Source organism: Martes martes (genome assembly GCF_963455335.1).
Source record: "Martes martes genome assembly, chromosome: 10".
Taxonomy (NCBI): Eukaryota; Metazoa; Chordata; class Mammalia; order Carnivora; family Mustelidae; genus Martes; species Martes martes.
Genome location: NC_137898.1, coordinates 57,855,335 through 57,876,558, shown reverse-complemented (window position 1 = coordinate 57,876,558; position 21,224 = coordinate 57,855,335). Strand labels below are relative to the sequence as shown.

Genomic DNA, 21,224 nt, shown 5'->3' with positions numbered 1-21,224 from the left:
ATCTCGTGAAAACTACTTTATACCAAGATAAATGTTTTGTTTTCTAAAAAGCTAAACAGGGGCACCTGGTTGGCTTAGTTGGAAGAGCATGTAATTCTTGATCTTGGGGTTGAGAGTTAGAGTCTCACTTGGAATACAGAGATTAAGTAAGAAAGAAAAAAAAGAAAGAAAGAAAACTAAATGCCTTGTGATGTGCTTACCAAGCAGACTCAAGTTTCATCATGTATCGGACCAGATGGAATAAAAACTTATTTTCACCAAGGGGAAACCCACTGCAGAAACTTATGTTTTAAATCTTAATGAATTTTGCTTATGGATCTTGTTGTTGGCAGTGAAAATGGGGTAAATTTGTTCAGGATAAATTATTGACATAAATTTTTTTAATTTCCATCCCCTCCTCCTAAAAAAGTTACCGGCAATTTAGAAGATCTAAAGTTCCTTTTAATGCAACAATGAAGTGAGATAAAAATCACTTCAAAGATAAAATACTTCAGAGGTCAAAAATATTGAGGGACATCAGGGTGGCTCTGTCAGTTAAGCTTCAGACTCTTGATTTCAGCTCAGGTCACGGTCTCAGGGTGTGAAATCAAGCCCCTCATTGGGCTCTGTGCTCAGTGTGGAGCCTGCTTGAGATTCTCTCTCCCTCTCCACTCACTTGCACTCTAAGAAAAATCTTTAAAAAAAATAAATAAAATACAAACTGCTCAGAGATTACGATTTAAAAAAAAAGGAAAGACAGGAACTCTATACTCAAAGATTCCATACAATATAAATTAGTGAAGGTAACTACTGAATGGACAAAACATTACTTAACTATATAACCTCATTATTAACAAGAAGACAACAATGAAGCAAAGGGATTATTTCTCCCAAATCCCAGCTTTGGAACAGGACATGAGACTCCTTTTAATGTTCCAAACCATTAGAAATTGCTGAAAATTCCAAGAAAAACTGAAATTACTTCCTTGAAGGACATAGTTTACAGCAAAAATTTCAGAATTCTTTATTTTTCCAGGGAACAAATACCTCTTTACCCCCTGAACAAAAACTTAAAAGAAACCCCAATATATAACATAGACAGGGACACCTGGGTGGCTCAGTCAGTTAAAGCACCTGCCTTTGGCTCAGGTCATAATCCCAGGGGCCTGGGATCAAGTCCAGCACCAGGATCCTTGCTCAGTGGGGAGCTTGCTTCTCCCTCTGTCTGCCATAACCCACTGCTTGTGCACTCTCTCTCTCTGACAAATAAATAAAATCTTTTAAAAAGATAAAATATAAAAAAATAAAATGGACAAAAACTTCTCATCTGGATGGGTGTGTATTTCCCTCACCTTTGTAGCAATCCTGGATGAAAAACCATAAAACAGTCTAAAAATCACTGTTATTTCAATAACCCCCAAAAAAGGGGCGCCTGGGTGACCCAGTGAGTTAAGCTGCTGCCTTCGGCTCGGGTCATGATCTCAGGATCTGGGATCGAGCCCGGCATCCGGCTCTCTGCTCAGGGGGGAGCCTGCTTCCCCACCTCTCTCTCTGCCTGCCTCTCTGCCTACTTGTGATCTCCGTCTGTCAAATAAATAAAATCTTAAAAAAAAAAAAAAAAAACAAAAAAAAAAAAAAAAAAGAAAAAAGGCATTGGGAGGTTCAGGTGACTTGGAAAGAGACTGTCATAAAGTGACCTGCCCGCATATTGTTCCAATTTATTAATGGAAAAATACGCATTTTATCCAGATCTATCTCCTATTATGCACCTGGATTTTTATGCTTAATGAAAAGGACTTACTAATAGTCCACAAGTTAAGGGACATTCTGACGGAAGATAATGTCAATTTATGAAATGTGGTATATTTATAATTAGTTGTAGGAATCATAAAGCAGATATATGGAGGGCACCATGGTACTACCAGCCCTAGAAACTCCAAAGATGCTCAAGAGAAAAGCAAAAATGGTTATATTCCTTTTGAGATCTTCTAAACATTACAATTTAATTTTATTTATGATATCTTTTAATTTGGGTAATTTTTCTGTGTATACCTTAGTATAACAATGAACTTTACTAGATGTACCTTTAAATTTACTACTTCATGGAAAACTAAGAACTAAAATTTCTTAATATTACCAGGTAATTACCAAGAAAATGCCATACTATTGATAGTGCCAATGAGAGTTAATATCACTGTCAAATCAGAAACTTACACTCCCATGATTTAATGAGTGTTCCTTAGTCTGAGCACATCAAGTGGGAAAATATCACACACCAAAGAATAACATAAAATGTTTTACAGGAAAATTTGTTATTAGGAAATTTTACTGAGGTAGGAGTCTGAATCTCCATCACTCAAAACAAAAGGAGTATGAATCTCTATCACTCAAGACAAAAGGTGCACAGGAATACCCACTTAGCTAATGCCCCAAAAGACATCACCCAAAGCTACAGTGCTCTTCTACTTGTGATGTCAGGAAATGTACATGTCATGAACGTGAGTATTTACATATAACTCTCTCCAGACACACTGCTCTCAAAGCCTAAAATCTGCTTTAGCAGAGGTGATCATCAAAGAATTCTAACAGTATAGGCATGGTGGTTCACAGAACTCTCATTTCCCTACATGATCTACCTGCTGCAAAGGTTAGAGGTGTAAAATTCTTTACTGATTATATTCAGGTTTTAGTTTAAACAAACAAAGCGTGAATGAGGGATATATAACAATAGTAAAAATGTTATCTGTTGTCTCTGAGGTAGAACCATTTAAGGAAAACTGAATATACTCAAATAAATGAAAAGGTTGAGATATTACATCATTGTGGAAGAGAAGATAATAGCACTAGAAAAAGTTCTAAGACATTATATAATTTGGACTATAACAGAAAGCACTGCTAATAAATAACCTGCAAGACGTAGAAGCCAAAAGGAAAGAATGACAACTTTAACCACATAAAAATGAATCCTGTACCTGACGATACCATAAAATTAAATGATAAACTTAAAGACTTGGTGGAAATATCTTTAACAGACATTACAGTAGCATCTTACCCGAGCTTTAGGTTTAAAGTTCACAAACTGTCTAGGGTCAAAACTACCCTTGAAAAAGCTTGTAACTTGCCCACACCAAAGCTAATTTTCCCTCCAGGATTAGAAGAGGACACTGATGTCAGATGATATATTTTGCTTAAGTTCAGGGTTCATGCTACACAAAAAACTAGAGCTTTTAAATTTTTATTTCTTGTAAAATATCTGTAATAGAATTTGGATAAGTTAAAAAGTTCAAATAAAACTCTACCATACAACCTAAAAGAGTTAATATCCACAACACATAAAGAACTCTCAAAAACAGATTAAGAAACAATGATCAAATATTATGAACAGGGAATTAAAAGATTCAAATGGCCAGTAAACATATGTAAAACGGTATCCTTCACCAGTGACCAGTGAAGTGCAAATTAGAATACATCAATTTCCACTATCATACATGTAAAGATGAAAAAGTCCAATAATATGGAAAGGCATGGGAAAAATGAGCGCTTTTATACAATGAGAGCAAAAATTCATACTGGCATTCTTTTTGGAAGGCAAATCCATAAGACTGACCAATATTCAAAATGTGTGTATCTTCTGACCCAACTCCAACTATCAATTCCATAGTAATACTAACACATACAAAATTATGTAACAAAGATCTTCATTATTGCATTGCTAATAATATCAAATAACCCAAATGTCTACTAAAAGGGGAAAAGCGAATTATGGTATGTGTATGCATTTACATATCACATGTACAGATGCACATATACACACAGTGGAATACTAAACAGCTATTTTTAAAGAATAAGTTAGATCTATACATACCAACCGAAGAAAAAAAATATATGCCCAAAATGTCATGGGAAATGAAAAAATGAAATACAGAATACCATGTAAGGCAGTTGCTTTCAGTTTGAAACATTTTTGACTATAGCACACAATATGAAATAGAGACCCATAACACACATAACTTAAACAAAAATTAAATGATATTTAACCTTACTTTGTACAATGATTTTTGCATTCTAATATTTTTATCCTTAAATGCTATCTGTATAGCATATAGCACTGTTTAAATATCACATCCAACTAATGTATCTCAGCCTTTGGTTTAAAAAAAACACTCATGTAGGATATGGTTTCTATTTAAGAATATAATAAAAAGGGGGCCTCAGTGGCTCAGTCAGGTGAGCATCTGTCTTCGGATAGGGTCATGGTCCCAGGGTCCTGGGATCACGTCCCACATCAGGCTCCCTGCTCAGTGGGGAGCCGGCTTCTCCCTCTGCCTCTGCTCCTTCTCCCTGCTCGTGCCCTCTATCTCAAATAAATGAAGTCTTAAAATAAAACTAAACTTTTAAAAAGAGAATAAAATTAAAAACTACATAAAACACACACCAAGTACAACTGTTTATGTGTGTGCACATTTGAAAAATGTATAAAATGAAAAAATTGTACAAAATGTGCATAAAGGAGTCTGACAAGAACATGCCAAACTTTCAATAGCTATTACTTCACAACTGAAATATGTTGACTTATCATGATACTTCTGTATTGTTAAAAATTTTTTAAAGCACTTATATCTTTTATTTGAAAAAGAAAATGTGGGGGCGCCTGGCTGGCTCAGCACGTTGAGTCTCTGCCTTCAGCTCAGGTCATGATCTCAGGGTCCTATGATCGAGCCCTGCATTGGGCTCTTTGCTCAGCAGGGAGCCTACTTCCCCCTCTGTCTTTGCCTGCCTCTCTGGCTACTTGTGATCCCTCTGTCAAATAAATAAATAAAATCTTAAAAATAAAAAAAGAAAAGAAAATGGAAGGAAATAGTTCACAGTGAGGTTCTATTAGAAAAGAAAGGACAAGGGTGCCTGGCTGGCTGAGTTGGCAGAGCATGCAGACTCTCGATCTTAGGATGGTAGGTTCAAGCCCCACATTGGGTATAGAGACTGCTGAATAGCAAAAAACTATTAAAAAAAAAAACAAAAAGAGGGGGTTGGCGCCTGGGTGGCTCAGTTGACTAAGCAACTGCCTTCGGCTCTGGTCATGATCCTAGAGTTCCAGGATCGAGTCCGGCATGGGGCTCCCTGTCTGCTTCTTCCTCTGACCACCCACTTCTCATGCTCTCTCTCCCTCTCTCATTCTGTCTCTCAAATAAATAAATAAAATCTTAAAAAAGAGAGAGAGATGACAGATAAATGATCAGAGCACATAAGCAAAGACAATAGATCACTGGACAGTGGAAACAGAAACCATGGAAATAAGTGATTTGCAACTAAATGACCACAAACCCATGGTCAGATGACTTGGGAAACAAACAAAATTATATGCTTTAAAAACCTCGTTGAAACTGTACATGCTGGGGCGCCTGGGTGGCTCAGTGGGTTAAAGCCTCTGCCTTCGGCTCAGGTCATGATCCCGGGGTCCTGGGATCGAGCCCCACATCGGGTTCTCTGCTCGGCAGATAGCCTGCTTCCCTCTCTCTGCCTGCCTCTCTGCCTACTTGTGATCTCTGTCTGTCAAATAAATAAATAAAATCTTTAAAAAAAAAAAGAAAAAGAAAAAGAAACTGTACATGCTGAAGCACTTATTCATTTTACGACCACTACTACTCTCATTATTGCTTAAAACAGTTTGGCAGGCAGAAGGGTCAACGTCTTCAAAGGCACTAAAAAACAATTAACAATAGTAGGAAGAGAGACAAAGGTGTCATAGCTCTACATTAAGGTGGAAAGAACCAGTAGGTATGCACAGACCTTATAAAACCTATTTGCTATTACTTTAATGCTCTTACTGCTCTCTTTTACTATTATGGCTACCAGCCTTACTTGATTAACAGTTCAAAGTCTCAAATGCATGCCTGTTACAAAGGCAACAGGAGGAAAATGAAAGTTAACAATGCCATCATACTGCCAAGTCTCACATTAAATACTAAAATTCCCAGATAGACTGGTACTATCAGAAGACAAACATTTGGGGTGCCTGGGTGGCTCAGTGGGTTAAGCCTCTGCCTTCAGCTCAGGTCATGATCTCAGGGTCCTGGGATTGAGCCCCAAATCAGGCTCTTTGGTCAGCAGGGAGCCTGCTTCCCCCTCTCGCTGCCTGCCTGCCTCTCTGCCTACTTGTGATCTCTCTCTGTCAATTAAAAAAAAAAAACAAAAAACTTATAAGAAAAAAAGAAGACAAACATTTTATAGAAAGGGAAGTATACAACTTTTAAGATAAAATGTCCAAATGTTTTGAAACCTAGTAAAGCAAATTGTTGGGAATGTTTTGTTAAGTCCAATTGTAAAAAAATGCGAATCTAGGCCTCTTATTCTCAGGCATATGATCAAACAGAGGTCTTAAGTCCCAGCAATTAGAAAGCCAAGTTCTGTCACTTGCTAAATCTCACGGTACAGTTCCTTACCTGTTCCAAATCCTGCACCAAGCCCAGTTCCCAGAGTCCCAGGTCCTGGTTTACTTCCAAAAATACTACTCCCACTGGTATTTGTGCCAAAACCTAGAAGGACAAAAGAATAAGTGGACTGTACTTTTAACATAACTCCAATTTCCTATTCAAGGGAATTTTTAAAAAGTCAGTCTGACTCTAAGCTTTGCATCCCATCAGTTATTAATATTTAGAAATCGTAAATGGTAAGCTAACTTAAAATTTTTAAAAGAATTTTAATTTTGATGCCTATGAACATACCCCAAAATCTTCCTACTTATGTTTCAGACACCAATTTAAGCAAAGTGATTGTGCTTGAGCATACACATTCCCTTTGTTCAGGGCTTCAAACCTATTTTTCATGTCTAATTAATGGAAGAAAAAACATCTCCTCAAACTTTCACTAAAAATAAGACAGTCAGGGTGCCTAACTGGTTCAGTCAGTAGAGAATGTAGCTATTGACCTCAGGGTCATGAATTTAAGGCCCACAATGGGTAGAGATTACTTAAATAAATAAACCTTAAAAAAAAATATATATATACGTGTGTGTGTGTGTGTGTGTGTGTGTGTGTATAAAAAGTAAGACAATTCAAGGACACTTAACTAAAGCAGTTAAGGTTCTTGCTAATAGAAATACACCTATAAAAATCTCTACAGTAGTTTTGGTTTTGAACAGATGAACAGATGAACCTTGTATCAGCAGTAATGTGTGGCTGGCTGATCACACAGGAGGAACTTAATATCATACTCAATTAGCTCATAGGAGCACTCAAGGACTCAACTAGCTGATATTAAAAGAGAAAATAATCTATTAATAACTTTTCTTGGGTTAAATTGTTTCATTATCAGATGATGGAGAGTTAGACAAATAATCCTCCTTCACTATGACTTCCCATCTAAAGAAAATCCTGTGATACCCCCTTAAAAATCCACAGGTTTCACCAAAAGACACCTATACTGCATTCTTGCTATTATTTCCCTTATGTTCAAATATGTCCATGAAGTTTCTGCACTTCTTTTGGAGCTAAACAGCACATAAGCATATCATTAATTTTTTTTTTAAATAAAGATTTTATCGTTAAGTAACTCTACACCCAACATGGGGCTCGAAATCAAGACCCTAAGATCAAGACTTGCATACTCCAGGGGCACCTGGGTGGCTCAGTCTGCTGAGCATCTGACTCTTTGTTTTGGCTCAGGTCATGATCTCACGGGTTGTGGGATCAGGCCTGCATTGGCTCCGCACTTGGCGGGAATCCGCTTGAGGATTCTCTCCTTCTGTTCCTTCCCCAACTCACTCGAGAGCACATGTGTGCGCAAACACATACTCTCTCTCTCTCTCAAATAGATAGATAAATCTCTAAAAAAGAAAAAGGGTTGCATGCTCTACTGAGCCAGCCAGGTGTCCATCATTAATCTTTTATTAAGGGGGGAAATAAAAATCAATCACTGACCAGCAAACCTTGTTCATGGAACACTCGGAAGTCTTTTTTAAAAGGTACCATGGAGGGGGATTAAGTACTAAAGATAGCAGAGTAAAGAGAGTATTCTGATAGGACACTATCACCAACTAAGAATGTTGCACTTAGTCATGCCAATATTCGGATTAATTATCTCAATGAAATCAATTTAAAAAGTTCAAATATTTAAGCAGTTCAAAAATATATTTCTAATGTCACTTAAAAATGCAAGGAATCTGACATAATCTGATACATTTAATAATTCATACATTCATTAAAAATTTTCTTCAACTGCACTAATTATTAGCCAGGCCACAAAATGGGAATACTGTTACTCAAGCACAGTATTTTTTAAAGAAAAAAAAAATGGGAAAAATGTACTTGGAGATACTTTGTTCTTTTTGAGATAAAATTTAACCAGAAAGGATCTTCCAGCCCCGTAAACAGCAGAAAATACGATACTTGTGAACTACCTCAAACCCACACGAGGGAAATAAGTCCCAACTTACACTGTTTATACCACACATTTCCTCCGATTCTTACTGACAAAAGTTGATCAACTCTGTTATTTCAAAACAATTTTTAAGTGAAAATTAGTGGTCAATTAATTTACAACAAAGGAGTCAAGAATATACAACAGGGAAGGACGGTCTCTCCAATTAATGGTGCTGGGAAAACTGGACAGCAAAAGAATAAAACTGGACCACCATCTTACACCATAAACAAAAATTAAAGACTTGAAATGTAAGACCTGAAAGTATAAAGCCACCAAGAAGAAAACATGGGCAGTAAGCTCCCGAACACGTGTCTTGGCAATTATTTTTTGGATTTGACACCAAAAGCAAACACAACAAAAGCAGAAATAAACAACTGGGAATACATCAAACTAAAAAACTTCTGTACAGCAAAGGAAACCATCAACAAATGAAAAGGTAACCTACTAAATAGGGGGAAATATTTGCAAATCATACATCTCATAAGAGGTTAATATCCAAAATACATAAAGAACTCAATCCAACAGCAAAAACACAATTAAAATTGGGCAGAGGATCTGAGGAGACCTCTTTACAAAGACACACAGATGGGCAAAAGACATATGCAAAGATACTCAACATCATTCATCATCAGGAAAATGCAAATCAAAACCACAACGAGATATCACCTCGTACCTTTCAGAATGGCTATTATCAAAAAGACAAAAAAATAACAAGTATTGGTGAAAACATGGAGAAAAGGGAACTCTTGGAACACTGTTGGTAAGCATGCAAACTGCTGTAGACACTCTGGGAAACGGTACACAGGGTCCTCAAAAATTAAAAAATATAAACGCCATTATGATTTAGCAATCCCACTTCTGGCTATTTATCCAAAGAAAACAAAAAAAACTAACCCAGGAAGATATATGCACCCTCATATTCACTGCAGCATTATTTACAATAGACAAAATACAGGAAATAACCTAAGTAGCCACTGATGGATAAACAGATGAAGATGTGCCATATACATACAATGGAATATTATTCAGCTATAAAGGACAATGAAATCTTGCCATCTGTGACAACATGGATGGAATTTGAAAGCATTATGCTAAGTGAAATAAGCCATACAGAGAAAGACAAATATATTCTACATGATCTCACTTATATGTGTAATGTCATAAAACACACACAAAAAACCAGCTTATAGATACAGATAATAGATTGGTGGTTGCCAGAAGAAGGTGATAAGGGATGGGTGAAATGGGTGAAAGGGGATCTAAAGGTACAAACTGCCAGTTATAAAATAAGTAAGTCATGGAGGACTGCTTGGGTGGCTCGGTGGGTTAAGCCTCTGTCTTTGGCTCAGATCATGATCTCAGGGTCCTGGGATCTAGCCCCACATCCGGCTCTCTGCTCTGTGCGGAGCCTGCTTCCCACCCCCTGCCCCCCTCTCTGCCTGCCTCTCTGCCTACTTGTGATCTCTGTCTGTCAAATAAATAACATCTTTAAGAAAAAATAAGTCACGGAGATGTAATATATATGGCACAGTGACCATATTAAATACTGTCTTGCATATTTGAAAGTTGCTAAAATAGTAAATACTAAAAGTTCTTATCATACACACACAAAAAAGTATAACTATGTATGGTAACAGATGTTAACAAGTCCTATTATGGTGATCACAATACATAGAAAATCACTATTTATTGCCCAGCACCATCTTATCAATACCCAAAGAATCAACCTTATTAAACTGTTGCTCACAAGTGTTGACATAATATAATTCCTCTCCTGAAACAATTCTACTCCTCCATTCATTCAGAAATCCAGACACTATCTTATACTCACTTTATCTTAAACTCATCCTTCCCAGGAATAATTATTTACTAAGAAAATGAGCTGATGACTCTAAAGAATGCCTTAAGGATCTCTCGACACCAGCTGAAGCAGCAGGTAACCCAACCTTTAACTCTGTGAATTAATCACCAGCCAAATGAAACAGAATCCCATAATGGAAGTGTGACTAACAATAATACAATGATGCTCTAAATCTTGGTATACTCTTACCCCATTTCCAGATTTGTTATGTGGCTTATTTTCAAATCAGAAGACTGTCCACAAACTCAAAATTGACAGCTACCCAAGAAAACAAGGGTATCAAAGAAAGCCTTACTTAGATAGGATCCCTCAAGGATAGTAATGGGATGTTTAATTCACCCAGAGTAGAACACAACTTGCTACCATGGAACCCCCCCAATCTGACTCAGAGGGAATCCTTATTCTTAGGGACCCACTGATCCACTCATTAATTCATTTTATCAAGTTTTAGTGAGCACCTATTATTCTATGCCAGGCACTAGGTCAACACTGGCGATTACAAAAGAAAAAAAAAAAAAACTAGGACAATTAAGATTCATTACATAAGCTAGTGGGACATATTAGATAAAAATGAAATCTTTCACTTTTTTTTTAGTAATGTGATTTTTTTTTTAAAGATTTTATTTATTTGACAGACAGAGATCACAAGTAGGCAGAGAGGCAGGCAGAGAGAGAGAGGGAGGGAAGCAGGCTCCCTGCTGAGCAGAGAGGCCGATGCGGGGCTCCATCCCAGGACCCTGGGACCATGACCTGAGCCGAAAGCAGAGGCTTTAACCCACAGAGCCACGAAATCTTTCACTTTTAAATCATTGAACGTGAGTATAAACAGATTTATGAAACAAAAAAAATCTCCTAACAAATCAGAAATCTGCAACGATGGAAGAACATCAAGTATATTGCATAAACCCAGCCCATTTTATCATTTTAGCCTATATAAGCACCCAGATTTTTTAAAATGTTGTGGTTTTTTTCCTGAACATGAACCATGCTACAAAAAGCATGCATTTTCAAAGGAAGAGCAAATTGGTTCTTGAGGGACTAAATAAATCATAGTTATACAATGGCTTATGGCCCTTCAAAGGGCCACAGTACATAAAAAGATAAACAGAACACATGTGGTATTAAAAATCTCACAGGATGAGAAGATAATTAAGAAAGAAATGCTCGACAAAGCTTTTCAGAGAAGGAGTGACAGTGATGAAAAAAGACTGAAAAACACTATTTTAACCCTTAAGTATCTTCCCCATTTTAATTTTATAAAATAAGAAACAAGTACTCAAAATAGATACCCATGCTAACCAAGCCCAATAAGTATCTTCTTATTTTATAAAATAAGAAACAAGTACTCAAACAAGTACTCAAAATAGATACCCATGCTAACCAAGCCCACTACCTCAAAACCACTCTTTCACAATCAAAAAGCATTATAATTGAAATGATAATCACTACTAAGAGTGAGTAACACAACAAAAAGGGTTAAAGAAATCAAATTAAACGGGCACCTGGGTGTGCAGTCAGTTAAGAGTCAACTCTTGGCTTTCAGTTTAGGTCATGATCTCTGGGTCACTCAGCAGAGTCTGCTTGGGACTCTCTCTCCCTCTTCCTCAACAGCCCCCTCCCCACGCTTGTGCTCTCTAAAATAAACACATAAATCTTTTTTAAAAATCAAATTGGGTGTGCTCAGTGGCTCAATCAGTTAAGCATCTGCCTCCTGCGCAGGTCATGATCCTAGGGTGCTGGGATAGAGCCCTACATCAAGCTCTATGCTCGGTGGGGAGCCTCCTTCTCTCTCTGCTGCTGTTCTCGCTCAAACAAATAAAATCTTTATTTAAAAAATCAAATTAAATACAAAAATGTAGGAACTGGTACCTATTTCCTTCACATATATATTTCTGTAAAAAAATACCACCTTCTAACAGATGCTAAATATGATCTCTTTCTCCAGTACACTCTAAGACCATTCAAAAACACTGAAGAACTGTGTAAAATTGTTTAACTGAGGCCAGCCAGGCACTCCAATAACCATGTGTTTTCATTCACCTCACACTAAATACTCCCAGGGCCTAATAATATACCTGGTACATAAAATCCTTAACAGGTACCAGTCATGAAATGAAGTTTCCTTATCTGATTTAGCACAAACTATATTAATAATTTGATTAAGAACTTAATTAAGCAGTTACAGAAGACATTTAAAATAATATAATGTTTCTATTAAACAAGTTTAATTCTTCCAGCATATCTCTGAATAGTAGTTTCTGGTTATTACTCAATGTTATCTGTATTTTCCAAATTTTAAAAAATTAACATGCAATCAAAAATATACTTCGGCAAAAAAATAAAAATTTTTACTTTTTTTTATTTTTTTAATTATTAATTTTTTAAATTATTACTCAATGTTACCTGTATTTTCCAAATTTTAAAAAATTAACATTTTTTTAATTTATACAGATAACAATGTTATCTGTATTTTCCAAATTTTAAAAAATTAACATGCAATCAAAAATATACTTTGGCAAAAAAATAAAAATATATGTATACTTTTGCAGCTTGAGGGAAAGATTCAAATTTCAGTAAGAATCATGCAGTATCAAAAAAAATTACAAAATCTCAAAACAACAACAAAAAATCAAAACAAAAATGACAACAAAAAACATTCTAAAAAATCATCAAATCTCATTTGTACACTACTTCCCTGTCTGAAACCTGGCCTAAAACAATGTGTTACTTCAACTGTATGTGTTTTATTTTGGTTTCTCAACTATTGGTGAGGTAATTCAAAGAAAATGTATTTTCTTATTTTGGGAAAAAATCCATCTCCATTAGAGAAGCAACTTTCTACAAGGTATCACTGAATGTGTCGAATGGCCCATTTTATCCAAAGCAGCAAGTTAAGAGACTAATAATGAGGTAAGGCCATTTATATCTCTTCTAACTATGTTAACCCAAGTCCATGATTTTAAACCTTTCCCTCTGGTACTTCACATCAAGCCAAAGCTTACCTGAGAATTTTTAAATATTCCCAATCATATGAATCAGGAGAATGCTGTGTGGTATAGTCAGTGTAACTTTAAGAGAGCCAAACCTGCTTTTTATATGTACCAAAATTGGAAGTGTTTGTATTGGTTCCTAAAGTCAGGGTTGGTTTGTTACCAAAGAGCCCGCCACTGGTTGTACCAAATGAAGGAGCACTGGTTGTGCTGGTTCCAAATGTAGTAAGCTTGTTATTCCCAAACAGGGTCTAAAAAGAACAAAATACAGGAAAATTTTAAGTAATATAAAGATACACTCCAAATAGCAAATAAAGGCTACCTCACGTATACCGGATTGTGAGGTAAGCAAGAGAAGATGTCATAACTTTTATGAGAAAATAGGCATAATGTGAATAAAGACTATCAGAGAAGTATACTAAACTGAGCAAGATTAACTTTACAGAACATGCTCCTAGCCTGAGAAGTTAATGGCAACCATTCAGCACAGTATTACAGTGGGGCAAAGAAAACAATAAAGTAATCAAATATTTCTTTATCCGGTAACAGAAAAGTATCATGTATATAATCTGCCAGCAGGAAGTTATGACAAAAAATTTAAACATGTTAAGAATATGGATGAACCTTAAAAACATTATGCTAACATGCTAAGCAACAGAAATCAGTCATAAAAGATTATATATTACGTGATTCCATTTATATAAAATGTCCAGAATAGATAAAAGGCCTGAGATAATTGGGGGGGGATGAAAAGTGACTACTCATGAGTAGGAGGTTTCCTTTTATTAAGGTGATGAGAATGTTCTAATACTGACTATGGTGACAGTTCTATAATCTGTTGGTATGCTAAAAACCACTGAATCATAAGCCCTGGAAGGGTGAATTGTATGGCATATAGATTATATCTCAATAAAGTGGTTATTAAAAAGAACTTTTTGGGGGCGCCTGGGTGGCTCAGTGGGTAAAAGCCTCTGCCTTCAGCTTGGGTCATGGTCTCAGGGATCAGGCCCCACGTCGGGCTCTCTGCTCAGCAGGGAGCCTGCTTCCGCCTCTCTCTCTGACTGCCTCTGCCTACTTATGATCTCTCTGTGTCAAATAAATAAAATCTTTGGGGAAAAAAAAAACTTTTTGAAGCATTATATAATTTTCTCAATTTCTCATCTCAATTAGCTGCCCAAAGAAAAAAGGAAATAACATATTTCAATTTTCATGAAAATCACGTTTTGGAATTTTTCTTTTCTTTTTTTTTTTAATTAGTCACAAAGGCATGTTCAAAGCTTTTATTAATTGGTACATAATACAGATTAGCTGTCTCATACTGATTCTCATATAATTAAGTGGCCATACAGATTTTACTATTATTTTTAGGTCAAGCACACTCCTAAATAGTTTTTTACTTAAATGACTTAACAAGGAACACAATTCAGTTAAGTCTCCAACTTCATGAAAACCATGAGACCATTAACAACTTTAGCACTTGGAAAATTGCATTCTCAAATTATCATACCGACTTACCATCCCAAAAAGAGTTAGATATAGGAATTAAAAATTACCCAATTTTAAGAATGAAAGCATGTCACCTTAGACTCAATTTAACCAATTGGAGTGATATTTTGTTATCAGAAGTAAACTGTACATAAGCATTGAGCCAAAGAAATTTAAAAAAGAACTTACTACTTAAAAATTAACCTACTGAAGTTACCTGGTTACTCTTTCTTGCACCAAATAGCTTTCAATTATATCAGTATCAAGCCATATAATATATCCAGTAAAAATACTTGAAAAACAGTTAAATCATACTTAGAAATTCCTTTAACAAATGTATACATATCTTCAAATTAGAGTAAACTGTAAAAACCTACCGAACCAACAGCACCAAATCCAGTGTTGGGCTGCCCAAAGAGACCTGTTCCTGTTCCAAATGCTGTCCCAGTGCTGGTGTTTGTAGCTGTCCCAAAAAGACCTCCAGGCTGTGAAGCTTGGGTTACTCCAAATAAACCCTGCAAAAAGTAATCTACATTAGAAGATATCCCACAACAGTCCGTTTTACGAGTCTTAGATTACTAACAGTTGCCATTTTTAAAATGTTTATTTGATATACATGTTATGCTAAACGCATAGAGCATTTCTTTTCTTCCCAACAACTCTTATGAGGAGGGCCATTTAAAAGAATGAAACGAAAATCCCACCTTGGGGCAGTTAAAAACTTGCCCAAGATGTCACACCTCCTGAGTGACAGGACCAGAAATTAATATCTACATCTAAGCCCGATGAGCTCCAAGGTCCTGGACAGCTAATAAGACTTTATACTAACTCTTGTGCTCTACGAAACAGCAGGGTTGCAACAGTGCAAACAAAACATTATGACAGAATGCTTCATTTTCAGAGAGTTATGCTGAAAGAACTAATCAATATTGAGCTGGGGAATGGATTTTGAATCAAGTAACTGAAAACAAGCAGCAGAAATAATCAATTTGGACAGAGGCAGGAGAGTAATGTTAAAATCTTTTTTTTTTTTTAAGATTTTATTTATTTATTTGTCAGAGAGAGAAAGAGCGAGTGTACAAGCAGGAGCAGCAGCAGGCAAAGGGAGAAGCAGGCTCCCCACTGAGCAAGGAGCCTCATGTGGGACTTGATCCCACGGTCCTGGGATCATGACCTGAGCTGAAGACAGATATTTAACCAACTAAGCCATCTAGGCATCCCACGTCTTCTTAATTTGAGATGAGAAACTACACTCATTTCAAACAAGCAAAGTTCACAATCACCCAATGTTTAAGAAGGTATTTTATTTATGCATTAGTTAACAACAACAACAACAACAAAAAATACTGCACTAATGGACTATTATTGCTGAATTGAGAATTCAACAGTGTTGGGTTTTTTGGTTTGTTTTTTAAAGATTTATTTATTTGAGAGACAGACAGAGAGAGCACAAGCCCACGTGGCAGATAGGAAGGTGGGGACAAGAGGGAGAGGGAGAGACAATCTCAAGCAGACTCCCCACTGAGCATAAAGTCTGATGTGGGGCTCAATCTGACGTACCTGAGATCATGACCTCAGCCCAAACCAAGAGTCAGACACTTAACCAGGTGCCCCAAACACAGTGTTTTTTTTTTTTAAACAGCTTTATTGAGACATAATTCATATACCATTAAATTTACCCACTTGAAGTTCATTATTCAGGTTTTTTTCCCTTCAGACTTAAGCAATTATCCCTACTCTCTAAATTTAGAACATTTTTCTCACTCCAAAAAAAACCCCAGGCCAGTTAAGAATCACTCCCTATTCCTAGGCCATCAATCACTCATCTACTTTTTGTTTCCATGGATTTGTCCATTCTGAATACATTGTTATGAATGGAATCCTATAAAATGTGGTCCTTTGTGAAAGGCTCGTTTAAATTTGGCATGTTTAAAAGGTCCAACCACATTGTAGCATTTATCATTCCATTTATGGATGAACAATATTCCACTGTATGAATACATTTTTTTTTAATTCATTCATCACTAATGGACAATTAAGATGTTTCTACATTCTGGCTATGTTATAATCATTTGTGTACTAAGTTTTGTGTTTTCATTTCTGTTGGTGAAATACCAAGGTTTACAATTACTCAGTCAAATGGTAACTCTGTGTAACATTTTGAGGAAACACCAAACTGTTTTCCAAAGTGGTTGCATTATTTCACATTCCTACCAGCAATGTATAAGGTTTCCAATTTCTCCAATTTTTGAAAATACTACGGTCTAGCTTTTTTATGCCTTCTTTGTGAATGGGAAGCAGTGTCTCACTGTGGTTTTGACTTGCACATTCCTGGTAACTACCAGAGTTGAGTATTTCTTCATGTGCTCATTAGCCATTTGCTTTATCTTCTTTGAAGAAATACCTATTTAAGTCTTTGACCCATTTTTAATGGGTCATTGTCTTACTGAATCATTAAAGTTATTTACATATTCTAAATCCAAGTCCTTCATAAAATATATAAATTACAAGTATTTTCTTCTATCATCTGTAGGTGTTCTTTTCTCTTTCTTGATGGTATTCCTTTGACCCACAAGTTTTAATTTTGATAAAGTCCAGTCTATTTTTTTCTTTTGCTTTTAGTGTCACTTTTAAGAAACCATTATCTAATTCCTTTTCTTGTTAGAATTTTATAGTTTCAGGGGTGCCTGGGTGGCTCAGTCATTAAGTGTCTGCCTTTGGCTCAGGTCATGATCCCAAGGTCCTGGGATTAAGCCCCACGTTGGGCTCCCTGCTCTTCCGGAAGCCTGTTTCTCCCTCTTCTACTCCCCCTGCTTGGGTTTCCTCTTTTGCTGTCTGTCAAATAAGTGAACAGAATCTTTAAAAAAAAAAAAATTTATAGTTTCAGCTATTTAAGTATTTGATCCATTTTGAGTTAATGTGTACAACTGCTACAATGGTGGTAAGAAAGGGTTCAGTTGCTTTTCTTTTTCCAACTGCATTTTTGTGCATTGAAAAATCAATTGTCCTAGAGGCACTTGTGTGGCTCAGTCAGCTGAGTGTCTAAATCTTGATTTCAGCTCAGGATCAAGCCCCATGTTGGGCTCTGTGCTCAGCATGGAGTCTGCTTCTCCCCTTTCCTTTCCTCACCTCCCTCCCACTCACACATTCTCTTAAACAAATAAATAGTCCTAGCACCATCTGTTGAAAAGATTATTCTTTCCCCATCGAGAACTGTTTTGGTATTATTGTTGCAAATCAATTATCTATAAATTTGAGGGTTTATTTCTAGACTCTCAACTCCACTGATCTGTATGTCTAGCCTTCTGTTAGTACCACAATCTTGGTTACTATTGCTTTATAGTAAACATTAAAATTGAGACATGAGTCTTTCAGCTTTCTTCTTTCTCAAGATTATTTTGGCTATTCTGGGCTCCTTTCTATTCTCTGTAGAATGTTTTTATCATGAAAGGGTGTCAAAACACTTTTTCTGTACCTACTGGGGCCATGATGTGGTTTTTGTTTTTTTCTGTTTCTTTTCTTTTATCCTTTTTTTTTTAAGTGGGTTCCACGTCCAGCCTTCCTCCCCCAGTGTGGGCTTGAACTCATTACCCTGAGATCAAGAACTAAGCTCAGATCAAGAGTCAGAACCTTAACCACCTGAGCCACCCAGGCATCCCTTTTTTATTTTTCTGGTTTATTAATTTTTCTATGCTGAACAAACATTCTGGGATGAATCCCTCACGGTCACGGTTATAATCCTTTTAATATGTTACTGAATTTTGTCTACCAGTATTTTTAAGATTTTGGGGTCTGGCTGTAATTATTTTTTAATCAGGTAAAGTATCTTTAACTTAAAGTCCAGTTAAATTCCAAGAATTCGAATCAATAAATCATACCTATAATTAATCTTAATTTTACTCTTCCCTAAAAGAGTCCTCAGAAATAAACTGGCAATGATTGTAAGTACTTCCTTCCTCTTGCTTTTTTGCACAGAAGTACTAATTATCCAATAATGGCTCTGAGTTTTAATGCTCTCTTTTTTATTTTAATGAATTACACACCTTTGCCTGACCCCACACTTAACAAGGTGAAAGAATACTCTGAAATATAGCCAGTGATTTATAAGTATTTTCTCCTCTTACTCTATAGAATGTGGACAGAACCAATGTCCTCAGGTGTAGCCTTCAGGATGGCCAATTCTAGCACATTAAGCAGCTCCTACTGAAATACCCTCAGAAAGAATAAGCAACTTGCTCAGAGTAGAGCTCGTGCTAGAATACAGGTTTTAATTATTTACATTTTGCCCTTTTCTTTACTATATAACATCAACCCTTAAGAACTAAGAACTTGTAGTCTGACATGAGTAGAAGTCTCATTACTTAGCTATGTAAATGTAAGATGTGGAGGTAACTAAGGGCCTGGTTCCTTACCATGGTGTTGGTGCTTGGCTGTCCTAGTGTGCTGGTATTACCAAAGGAAAAACCAGTGTTCTGGGTGGTTGTGGCCTGGCCAAATGGTTTGCTGAAGAGGCTGGTGGTCTGCTGATTCTGTTGTCCAAAGAGACCACCCGGATTTGTTCCAAATCCAGTGGTACCTTTCAGAAAAAAAGAAATAAAGGAAAGTAAAAATAAATGGAGAGAAAAAAACCCCAAACCCTCAAACCTTACATTACTCAGTTACTGCAACAGCCTTATTATTCTTAAATACCTAAGTTACCCTACATTCATTCACTACCCAGAAGATAACCATTTCACTTCCCATCCTTTTTCACCTAACCTGGATTTGGTTCAGACTTTAATTCCTACAATAATATCCTGACCCCAACAACTCTTCTCCTCTTTCACATCAAAGCAATCTATAGCAAACTCCTCCAGTTCTACATACAAACTGGGCCCAAAATCTGACATTACCACCTCCATCTCCTTAACCAACCCACCATCATCTCCCATGTGAACAAAGCAACAGCTTTCCTAAAGGATTTGTTTTCACCCTTGCCCCCTTACAATCTTTTTCTTTTTCTTGAGTTTTTGTAGTTTGATACACTATGTTACATTAGTTTCAGGTGTACAATGTAGTGATTCCACAAGTTCTAGGTTATGCTATGCTCATAAATGTTGCTACCACAATCTACTCTTAACAGAGCAGTTTTCAGATGATCCTCACATGACTTCTTTTTCTACAACTTCTAATGGCTTCCCAACTCAAATAAAAATTCAGATCTTGACATTGGCCCACAAAGTTCTATAAAATATGGTCCTTACATCCCTCAATACTTCCCCTTAGTCCTTATCTCTTTGGAAAAAAATTCAAGGTTTTCAGACTTATAGCTTCTCTGGCTGGAATGTTCTTCCCCAAAAATCTATACAGCTTTATTCTTTGCCTTCTTCAGAGAGGTCACTGGTCAAATGCTACCTTATCAAAATGAGGCCCTTTTTAGCTATCTTCATTTAAAACTCTATTTCTCTCCATCCCCACATACATATCAGACACTCTATTCCTCCAACATCCCTGAATTCTTTTTCTCCACAGCATTTACCACAAAATGACAATTATGTTTTAGTTGTCTGTCCCTCCTCAATATGGCTCAATATGGTGCCAAGTGCTTACTAGTTCCAAAGGCTGTTTTGTTCTGACCATATGCAAAGCCTGAATTAGTGGTAGAGGAGCTGAAGAGTCCTGTCGCACTGGAGGTGGCTGGAGAAGACCCAAACAAGCCAGCTGTGGTACCTGCTCCCACTTGGTTCTGCGGGCCTTTCCGGTTAGCCTGATAATCCTCTAAACGAAGTTCCTAGAGGAAGCAAAAGCATATTTCCTTTCTTAACATGCAGCCAAAAAAATTATTTAGGAAACGAAATACTTAAAATTAGAATTCAATTTCCATGTTCACACAGGAACCATGACAAAAAAACAGAAAATTATAGAACATTAACATAATACCATTACAGAAAAACACTTTCAACAGTGTATGGACATTAAGATCTGTACCATAATCACTAACATCACAGGCCAAAGGACCAACCATATCTTAATTTTAATTTTCTTTTATAAAGAGCAGTACTTCCTTTTAGTAAAATGCTATGTAATAATTTTATCTACTCCCACTCCAAATGTAAAAATTAGCTGAAAAGATGAAGGATCCTGGGATAGGGTGAGGGGTCTCAGAAAATTAGGGAAACAAGGGATGAAGTTTAACATGAACAGTTTTGCCTCACAAGTCAGGGTGTTTCTGTACACTCCAATAAAGCAAGTATAATTTGGTATTCAGAGGAAGCAACAGCTACAATCAGGGTTGATACTCAAAATATATAACAAACAATCACACAGCAATAAGAATGAACAAACTGTAACTTCATGCAACACCATGGATAATCCCACAAGTGGAAAAACAGACTTAAAAGTATGTAATGTAAGATTTCATCTATATAAAGTTTGAAATGAGGAAAACATGGGCAGTCATGATAGTAGTTACCTTTGGAAGAGGGGGAAAATCATCACTAGGGAGTCATCTA

At 36.4% G+C, this 21,224-nt stretch overlaps 1 protein-coding gene across 3 annotated transcripts in view; it reads right to left on the bottom strand.

Moving 5' to 3' along the window:
* Positions 1-21,224, bottom strand: part of NUP98 (nucleoporin 98 and 96 precursor) — a 117,907-nt gene that overhangs the window by 69,811 nt on the left and 26,872 nt on the right. Inside the window, exons 7-11 of one of the 3 annotated variants that reach the window (XM_080814906.1) lie at positions 20,323-20,503; positions 19,146-19,309; positions 15,111-15,248; positions 13,361-13,499; positions 6,420-6,512 (exon numbers count right to left, since the gene is read on the bottom strand). In XM_080814906.1, the coding sequence (XP_080671032.1) occupies positions 6,420-6,512; positions 13,361-13,499; positions 15,111-15,248; positions 19,146-19,309; positions 20,323-20,503 (715 nt within the window). The remainder of the gene's footprint in view (positions 1-6,419; positions 6,513-13,360; positions 13,500-15,110; positions 15,249-19,145; positions 19,310-20,322; positions 20,504-21,224) is intronic. The other 2 variants (XM_080814907.1, XM_080814908.1) reach the window with 2 other exon arrangements.